Genomic DNA, 10774 nt, shown 5'->3' with positions numbered 1-10774 from the left:
GTCAGACATCCATGATGAGATGGCTGACAGGCAGCATGAGACCTTATCCAGGACTGAGGGAGACAGGTCAGGGGGGGACAGATAGATCTGAGTGTCATCAGCATACAGATGGTACTGTATGCCAAAGGAGGATATTTTAGGTGAAGCAGCACTCTGGTGATATTTTATCTTGTGGCACCTTTGAGAAGTTGGGGTGCTTTTTTTCCCACTCTTCTTATGTACTGGACACAGTTTTGTTTTTTTTTGCAATGAGCAATGCATATTATTTAGGGCACCTGCAATATGGTAATAAACGTGGTTCTTTTAACCGGCACAATATAACAGCCCCACAATAAGGAGTTTATTTTAAAATACTGCAGATACTGACCTGGTTGTTGACCACAACATGAATAGTGCCATGTGTTGTGTAAGATGGAAGGTCGCTCAAGTGAAAGGTCTCATACACGATTCCTTGTCCTGCAAAAGCAGCGTCACCATGTATCAGAATAGACATGACCTGTATATGAAGATAAAAGGAAACAAGTGTCACCTCTATTACAGATTCACACTACTTATAGCATTCATTCAATGCTCCTTTTTTTTCAATCACCTTTTGTCCATTCACATCTCCACTGTAAAACTGCTCAGCTTTGGTTTTGCCCTGGACAACGGGGTCTGCGGCTTCAAGATGAGAAGGATTAGCGACCAAAGACAAAGTGATGTTTTTGTTGGTGACTCTGTTTATCCGCCTGTGGTACATTCCTAAGTGGTACTTCACATCTCCGGAACCCTACGTAAGAGAGAATTCATAGGTAAGAATGCAACATTCTAACATTCCAAGGCCAAAAAATATATTTCCAATCTTCACTGGAAATATCACTTAATATGCTGCATAGGCAAATTAACAGATTACAGAATTCAGATAAAAAAAGTATGCTGTTTAATTTGTTGGCAGACCTTTCCAACCTCTGGGTTTAGCTCATGCGTGAGATCGGCACGTTTTTTTCCCAATGACTAAAAAGCCCCTTCTGCCTGATCTTGGGGATGTGCAGAAAGAGCAGCCAAAGCCTCCTGGTATGCATGACATGGGTATTCCAGGAGGCTCTGCGCTCCCATCCAGTCTTTACCACCGCGGCAATAAAGACATTTGGGGGGGGGGTCTTGGCCTTCCCCACATTTTCACTTTATATAGAAGGGATATATAGAAAGGGGTTATCTACCCTTCTATATCTCGTAAAAATTGTGTCGATAGGTCTTCTTTAACTCTAAGAGTTAATACCCAGAAATTAAGTAAGAGTAGCAGTGGATCACCGTGCTAAGTCTGCACATGGCTATTTTTTTTATTATTACACATTATTTATATAGCACCAACATATTATGCAGCACTGTACAAAGTCCATAGTCATGTGACTAGCTGTCTCTCAAAGGAGCTCACAATCTAATGTCCCTTCAATAGTCATATATCATTATCACAGTCTAAGGACAATTTTGGGGTGAAGCCAATTAACCTAAATGGATGTTTTTGGGATGTGAGAGGAAACCGGAGTACCCAGAGGAAACCCACACAAACATGGGGAGAACCTACAAACTCCATGCAGATAATGTCCTGGACGAGATTCCAACCTGGGACCCAGTGCTGCAAAGACCACAGTGCTAACCACTGAGCCACCGTGCTATTGTTTATTGTACTTAGACAATATTTGCTTATTACAAAAGATTTAAGGCAAGAATATTTGATTATTTGACACTGAAAGGAACCGGGACACATACCTCATCTGCTGCTTCAAGTTTGGAGTCAAACTGACAGAAAATCTGTTCCAGCTCCTTCCTGATCACATTGGCTAAGACATTAAGACGACCTCTGTGAGACAGACAGGATATATGTTACTAGAATGAATCACATTACTACAAACCTAAATGCTCTGCATCATACAAAAAAAAGAACGGCTAACAAAATGATTAAAAATCTTCAGGAGCTGCTATTTTAGAAAACCCTGCAAATTGTTAATACTTCAAATGATGATATTCGGTATAAGTATTTGGAAATGACTAAACCATATGACATTACCCTATACAGTCATTGTTTAACATCTGGATATGATAGAAAACCTTCCCATGTACCTGTGAGGCATTCCCATGATGACATAATCAACACCATTATGACTGGATTTATCAATGATGGTCTTCAGGGCAGGAATCAGCACTTCACATCCCTCCAATCCAAAGCGCTTCTCAGAAGACCACTTACGGTGAAGGAACTCTTCAAACCTAAAATAAAAAGAATCAATATTGATAGGTGAGGCCATGGACAGAATTATTTAGCTAAACACAATGCAAGAAAAAAGCTCATGGGACAGCAATGCCATTTGTTAAGTTAGTATGTTAAAGTTGAAATGTACTAAAAATAAAAAAATTCCACTTACCTTTACTTCCGCAGAGCCCCCCATTCCTGGGCTCGATTCGTTCCCGCGACGTCCAGAAATCCTCCTTCACCTCTATGCTGAGCCGCCACCATCTTCTTCCTTCTTTTGGCTATGTCACCCTGCCCTGTGCATGCATAGGATCAGATCTTTTTTTCAGTCCCTGGAAAAGCAGCCTGAAGCCTTCTAGGAAACGTGATGTAATTATCCCAGGAGACTTTACATTCCCATTTAGAAGGTAATTTTACCTTACACAAAACTGTTATCTGCCCTTTTATATAAAGTAAAAATTTTACCGATAGGTTAGCTTTATTCGTATGTATTCGGCACTTCACATTGTTGTCTGATCCTTCCAAAAACTACCAGACCAGACAGCCGTCCTCTCCTACTAGTCATAGTAGTCTAGTCTCCTACTAGTCAAACTAGTCAATAGTCATGTCACTAGGTGTCCCTCAAAGGTGCTCACAATCTAATGTCCCTACCATAAGGTTGGCATCCTTACTAGCTGGATGTATTTTGTATTTACCCTGCCACTTGCATTTTGTAGATCTTAGACGTTACAATCAACTTGAATAGTCTGGAACTGGGCAGTACAACCTCTGATCTAACATTTGGGGATTTGCCTAATTCAGGGCTTTTTTATGAATAGAGAACATCATCACCCAAAATAAAAAAAAGAAATCTAGAATGTGGAGTATCCACTCACACCTTACCCCCCTTGCCAGTGATTCCCATAACCTCCCCTCAGATTCCCTGACACTTTCTCCAGACAGCCACATCCTCAGGGATCATGCTAAGCAAAAGCACTCAACCTCGCTCATATCTCTTTATATTGTAGCTATATGTTATGAGAGAAAGAATGACATATCAATATTTAGAAGGCTATTAGTAAACGGTGTTATATTTATGGCTCCTAGGCCATCCTATACAATTGTAGGTTGTTAAAAACTTTCCTGTAAGGATTCACATACCCCATCTGTAACTTATTAGTATTTCTTTGTCTTTTTTTTGGTTTATTTTATCTTTTTGAAAAATTGTTTAATAAAAATAAATTTTCAAAAAACAAAACAAAAAGAATGTCAGTATCACCAAGGATCAATGTCATTGTTGTCCAGGAACCTGGCTGAGTGTGGTCACTAACCTGCATAGATTTCCACTAAGAATAATCCGAAGAGAACTCACAAAATTCTATCTAATCTAATTCATGAACTCTCCTAAGCGGCAACATGTACAGGCAAGATGGGGACTTTCAGCAACCATTATTATTATTATTATTATTATTATTATTATTAATATTAATAAACAGGGCTGTGTAATATGTTGGCACTACCGTGTTTCCCCGAAAATAAGACACTGTCTTATATTTTTTTGGGCTTCCAAAAACACACTAGGTCTTATTTTCAGGGTAGGTCTTATATACTTTTTTTTAATGAAAAAAAACACCATATTCCCAAATTCCCCTTACAAATTCCCCTTCTGATCACTCTGTGCTTTTTTTCCACTGTTCGGCAGTTAGGACATGGAACAGCAGGTGGCGCTGTGCCGGTTTCTTTCGCTCTGCTTTACAAACAGGAAAAGACACGATGCTGGCAGAGGAGAGAAGAGAGACGCTGCTGCAGCCAGAAACACACGCAGGATCGCGTATCAGGTGAGTATATTATTTTAATTTTTTTTTTTTAACACATTTTTAAGGGCTCACTAGAACAAGCCTGGTTACATGCACTTCAGCTTCTGACAGGCGAAGTGCATGTAATATCACTCCGCCTGTGACAGGAGCCGGAACTACAAGGAAAGCATCGGCTTGTGCGGCTGTGTGTTAGCCCGCTGTGTGTACGACCGCTGTCTCCCGCTCGGTGAGTACTGTTTTAATTTATGTTTGCTTTTATTTATTTATTTTTTATTTTTTTTCTACTAGGTCTTATTTTCGGGGTAGGTCTTATATTAGGGCAGGTTGGGGAAAAAGTGCTAGGTCTTATTTTCGGGGTAGGTCTTACTTTCGGGGAAACACGGTATATAGGTCCTGTTTATTATTATTCATAATAATAATTCAATTCAATTCAATATTATTCAATAATAATAACAATAAAAAACAGGATTTATAGGGCGCCATGCTGAGGGAATAGCTCATAACATTTCAGGAAATCAGCAAGGATCCCAGTGTGAAATTCAAATTCTTCCTTACTTGATGAGAAAACAGAGAACATCAGTTTGGATTTTGACTCATAGATAACCTACCTGGTAGATCTAACCAGCCTGGCCAGCAGAGTACGTTTCTCCTCGTTGTTAAATTGCAAGATTCCGGGGGTCTCGAACTTCTGACGAATCCACTGACACTGCTCCAAATCATTGATAAACATGAACTCTACGCCTATGTGCTGGCAATAGGAAGTCTGCAGAAATAATAAAGAGGGGTCAGTCCAGGAGGAATTCACTACATACAGGTAGACCAGGTGCGATATATTAAGGTAAATAGATAGTGGGTGTCTCTTCTTACCTCCAGCCTCCTGATGATCTCTCGGAGGGGCAGTGCGGTTTCATTGCCTCCAATAAAAGTAGTGGTTGGTAGGTGGAAGACTTTGTCTAGGTCAGATTCCTGCAGGCCGTAAAACCCTACGGAGGGCAGCGATCAAAGACAGACAGACGGAGGCAGCGTTACAGAAGGAGCAACACAATGCAGCCAGTCATGCAGAGGGTATAATGGGGTAACAGTGGTGTGGTAAATTCATTTGGAAAGTGCAGACAGGTGACAAGACAGGAGTATAGGACAACGGGCACAAGGAAGTCATCATGGTGCAGATGAAGCAGTGTTATGGTAAAGTGATGATTTTGGCACATGGAACAATGAGAATTTTTAAGGCAGATTTGGTGTAGAGGAATGTAAAGAACAGAAAGCGGACGAAGATATAAGCAGAATGGCAGGTGGTGGAACAGGGTAGAAGAAAGGCATTAGTCTACAAATGACCTAAAAATTGCATCTTTCTTCCCAGTACAACACTTTATGGATTATATTAGAAGCCGCAGCAGTACAAATAATAAGATATCATAATACTGTATCACTTACACACACAAAGCCTCAAGATTATTCATTTACCATCATTTTAGGACACAAGAGTAAGACAACGAAGCCATGGATCCACAAAATTCAGCAGATGGCATCCAATAGGTGGCAGAGCCATTTATTGAAGGATTGGTGGTTAGACAAAGATCACACACCGGAATTTCACACTTATAAAGAGTTATACGTCTTATGGATTCTGGAATTTGAAGGATAATAACCCTGCAGTGTTCCCAGATGGAATAACTGCACAACAAATATTGTGAACATATGTGAAATACTTTCATAATATTCCTCAATATCTGCTGTTCGATTTTTGTTTTAGATTTGCAGGCTACTAAAACATTTCATCTAAGAAAAGTGCAGATTTTCGGATCTTATATCACAATTGTAATATTGCTTTTTTTCAAATCGATTGGCTTACATAATAAATTCTGAGGAAAGCCCAAGGCTAACAAGACCATAACCCGAGCCAAGACGTCCAGGTACCAATCATCCCATCTTCAGGGGATTTCTGTATATTGGTCTTGTAAACTCGTATTGCCCTCTCTCTCCTGTCAATGTTCTGTGGCAATCCCTAGAAAGCAACTGTGAAACTCAGTACACCACTCGACCATTCTTCATTCCTTATTTTCTCTGTATTTTGAAATTCTATTGACTGACCAATATAAAAATATGAATAATTGTCACTGTATTCAGAAAAAAATACAACAAAGCAAATAAGGAAAACTCAACCCCAACATGGAGGGGTGAAGCCCTATGTACAAATGGACGGAGGTAGGGTTCTTTTTCATTAGCCATTCTTCTATCCATTTCTATTTACAGCCCTGCTCCTCTGTAGGACCTCTCTCTCCCTATTTGCAGCACTAGATTTTGCATTTCACTGTTTGGGAATGATTTGTGAATGTGAGCAGCCTTTACCCCATGGTATGTAGAAGACTGAAAAATTTAACTTTACCTTCAAAAGTCTGAGTTTTCACAGCTGCTATCTAGAGATTGCCAGTAAGCTGTGACAGAGGAGAAAGAGCAACAAAGAACCTGAACCAAAAACTGGACTAGTGGGTTAGATCTCTACCACTTCTCGGACTAATGTTTTATATCTCTGTTCCACTCTATTAGTTGACCCACAATCCAGAAAAAAGTCAAGAAGGTAGAAACACGCAAGCCAGGCAAAGGCTGATTTAATCAGCAGTGATATTTTGTTCTGCAAGGCTGCTTCCTATAATATAGGTTACACAAGAGATTTAATCAATGAGCTATGTGAACATCTCATCCATCCCTCAATATTCCTAATTATTCTGCTTAAGTGATTTTTCAGCAATTAAATTTCTGCAGAACAGGAGAGCGTATTATTCACTGATTACAGAAGTGTGTGGGCAGCCATGTCTGATCAAACGCTTCTCTCTGACCGAATCTCCTCTACTGCAGTGTACAACTTTGCATGATACAGAAACAAAATGCAAAGCTGATTTTTTTGTCATTCATAATGCAAACCAGGAGCATGCTGAGTAAACATTTTTATATTCAGAGACAAAAACACATTTTCCAAATTGGTGGTATTACACAAGGTGCTCGTGGCTTTATCTACAGAAACACCCCCCAATTATGAAGCCCTAAAAGAAACTTCTGATATTGCAGTGTTGTAAAATAAACTGGAATTTATGGGAATCTTCTATTATAGAAACATTTACACAATATAATGGGCCTGATTATTAAAGCTCTCAAACCTGGAGAGGATACAATTTTCATCAGTGACGGTGGGGGATCCAGCAAACCTGGAATGGATCTGGTGCAGGATTCAAAATATTTGCTACCAAGGACTGGATCACCCGGCTTCACTGATGATAGTGTATCCTCTCCAGCCATGGGGAGCTTTAATAAATCTGGCCCAATGGATACAATGTAGAATCTAAAAACTTCCTGACTTTTATAAAAACGTTTTCTCTTAAAGTGATGCGCCTTTCTACACTTGCAGCCTATTGGCCGGGACATCCTCGTTCAGACCCTCACCTACCAGCTGTAATAAAAAAATGCCAGAGACGTTCCTTGATTACCACGGCTCTAATCATTTCTCTAAAGTACATCTAATGGCTTGGGGCCAAACAAATTTTTCAGTTTGCAAGTTTTTACAGCGTGTGTATTCCTATCGCATTGTAGGGTAGCTGGCTGCCTTTATGTAAAATATGAATGATTGAATGGTAAACGGGGCACTGCTTATAATTCAGCCTGAGCTACTGAGCTATGAAAGCAAGAAAGATAAAACATATCTAAATCTGCTTCTGCTGACATAGTAATAGAAAATATTAATTTGCAATAATTTTCCTACCATGTATTTGATAATACACAGACTTTAGAGAAGGTTTGGGCCTGCCCTAGGATTGAACAATCCCATGTGGAGCAGCTTTGATAGCTGGCAGTATTGCTAGCACCGCTCACTGCACCTCCATTCATTCTTTATGTAGCTGCTGCCGAGACGCTTCATTATGCATCCTGAAAAGCAGCGGTTCCCTGCATGAGGAAGCAGTAAACACACCGTAACCTCATGGCTGGTGTGAGCCTTAATGTTATTACTAACAATGACTAAACAAAACATTCTGTAAACGGCTAAATCTTGCAAAAAGTCTGATTAATGTTACAGCCAGCACTGCATCAAAATCTTTAATTTTAATCATCGGACTTAAAGATTGCTGAAGCGCGTCACACTGATATTTAGCATTCTACAGGCTGACATTCAAAAATCCAGCAATCTCCGGACCTGAGGAGTGCTGGATTTTTTATGGTTATATATGCTGTATATATTGAACAGAAAAAGACTTTCTCTGCGATCGACAACGCACGATGTTTATGTTTCACACGTCTTTTCTTTGCTGAATCTATACTAGGGCTATGCAGCAGCAAATAAATGATAAATGAACAAGAATGCCTGTTAGCACGTGCAAGCAAAACCCAACAGCTGAATCTGGAGTACCGCGCCATCAAAACGCCAGAAAACAACACAGTAAATTTGAAAATAATATACTGTATATATGGTACTATAAAAGTGCAGGGGTGGTCAGTTATAAAACTTTTCATTATATATACAGGGTTCTCCCCAGGCCCTTTTAGCTGGGTGCACCACCCGGCACTTTTCAGCACCCACCCGGCTGTTTTTGAGTGATTACTAAAGAGTTTGGTCACAATACAAGGGCTGCCACCCACCTACTGATATATATATATATATGCTGGGTGCCTCGGATTTGCCATTTATAAACAGCAATACAATACATGACACTAACCCACACATATACACTTATTTGTATGATAACCTGACCATCATAAAAAAGAAACCTTTTTGATATTTTATTCACCATATGACAGCAAATATTTGTGTTTTGTCTGTACACATTATAATAAATTAAAGTTCATCTATAGCATGTCATAGTACAATATGTTTATATATTTAATATTTAGCGCCGCCTTATGAGACTGCTGAAGGCCATGATATCAGTTTTAACCTTTGAAATGATTTATGCCAACAATTGTGCAATAAATGTATGAATAGGAGCCGTACTAAGGGCTGAGCTTCACCCTGGAATCTAGATAACCAAAGAATGTATTCCTAATAATATCACCGGAGCTGGGACTGATTGTAAGATCATTTGGCAAAGTTACTATTGTTTTACATTAATAAATAACCAGACAAAGCTGCAGATGGCAACTTCAGAAGATGTTGTTCTATTTCTTGATTGGAAAGCTTCCTTTACCCAAATTTCAAGTTGTCCGATACAACTAACCCGATAAACAGATTATAAAGAGCTGTCAGGTGCCAAAACCTTAATGGAACAAAGAGCCTTATACAGGTGAAGCCAAATATATAACCTGACATTGATTGCTTGTGTGGCTTTGTTTCCTATATACACTGTGCTCAGCAGCAAATCCTGTATCTCTGTTATGGGGCAACATTCATCACAGGTTTGACCCGATTTATTAAAGCTCTCCGAGGCTTACTCATCAGTGAAGCTGGGTGATCCAGCAAACATGCAAAGGATCTGGGCCAGGATTGTAAACATTTGCTAACAATTAGCAAATGACTTTGAAGAAATTCATTCCAGGTTTGCTGGATTACCCAGATTCACTGATAAAAGTGTATCCTCTCCCGCCTTGGAGAGCTTTACTAAATCAGGCCCATTTATGTAGAAACAATGGTTGTCCATGGAATTACAATATTCCCCTTCAATCCAAAGTAGGAGGAACTGGGCCAGCACAGACTTTTATCGGGCACTTCTAGAACAGGGGAGAGCTATAATGTTCAATGGGGGAGGGGCTGTGCTACAGAGCTGACACTTTTCTGTCAATACTGTAACAAATTAGCACCAAGTCTATGATTATTCATTTAACTTTTTGCAAGTGAGCATTTATATTATCTATACATTAGGGTAGAGAGTAATCAGTAGTACCACATCCCTAATATATATTTTCTATGTTTCTCCCTAAGGTTTATTTAACTGGACTTTCCAAGTATCTTTAACACATTCTATAATAAAAATACAAAAAATTATTTATTCCATTGCACGTAAAAAATGATTTTTCTTTGAGATCCATTATACAATTCTTCATTCGATTAAAGTAAAGTTGAATTTACGTTTCTGTCCTTAGCGCATTTCGCCATAAGGCTTCTTCGGGTAAACAAACTTTCAATTTCATTACTACAGGTTATCATACAGCCCAAAATAAATGTTTGTATTTTTAATATAGAATGTGTTAAAGGTACCTGAAAAGTCCCGTTAAATAAACCTTGGGAAGAAACATAGAAGCATTTATATTACTTTACTTTTCTGTGCCTTTACCCCAATTTTTAGTTAGACGACTCTGTAAAATTCATGCTGCATACATTATAAATTATTTACATAATAATAATTTCCTTATAAGGAAAGACGGCGTATCCATATGATTCCTGAAGCTGCAAACATACAAACCTCAGTTACCTGTCACCTATAGCCTAGGTGAGAATCCCAATACAATGGCTGCAAGAGTGGCACATAGGCCTTCAATGAACTACAAATACCATTACAGGCAGCACATTCGGTACCGACCCGTTACCAGTCCCATCATATGTAGACAACAGGTTATAGATCGGTCACAGAACACTTACACCCATTCTACCTGAAGGGGGCGACATGTTTCTGGGGGTGGACAGGGTAGAAAAGGAAGGGAGGGAGGGCAATTATAAAGGTTTTTTTTCCATACCTCCCACAGTGAGCACTCGAAGCCGATCCAGGAATGCTGGCAGGTCTGTTTCGGGTGGGAGTTGGGAAGGCAGCACAAAGGGGGTTAAGGTTAA

At 39.4% G+C, this 10774-nt stretch overlaps 1 protein-coding gene across 2 annotated transcripts in view; it reads right to left on the bottom strand.

Moving 5' to 3' along the window:
• Nucleotides 1–10774, bottom strand: part of OGDH (oxoglutarate dehydrogenase) — a 52235-nt gene that overhangs the window by 16643 nt on the left and 24818 nt on the right. For both annotated transcript variants that reach the window (XM_072402917.1, XM_072402916.1), the window contains exons 5-10: nucleotides 4894–5009; nucleotides 4635–4789; nucleotides 2101–2247; nucleotides 1750–1840; nucleotides 590–769; nucleotides 368–496 (exon numbers count right to left, since the gene is read on the bottom strand). In XM_072402917.1, the coding sequence (XP_072259018.1) occupies nucleotides 368–496; nucleotides 590–769; nucleotides 1750–1840; nucleotides 2101–2247; nucleotides 4635–4789; nucleotides 4894–5009 (818 nt within the window). The remainder of the gene's footprint in view (nucleotides 1–367; nucleotides 497–589; nucleotides 770–1749; nucleotides 1841–2100; nucleotides 2248–4634; nucleotides 4790–4893; nucleotides 5010–10774) is intronic.

This window comes from Pyxicephalus adspersus, chromosome 2 (genome assembly GCF_032062135.1).
Source record: "Pyxicephalus adspersus chromosome 2, UCB_Pads_2.0, whole genome shotgun sequence".
Classification (NCBI taxonomy): Eukaryota; Metazoa; Chordata; class Amphibia; order Anura; family Pyxicephalidae; genus Pyxicephalus; species Pyxicephalus adspersus.
This window is presented reverse-complemented; position numbering and strand designations above follow the sequence as displayed.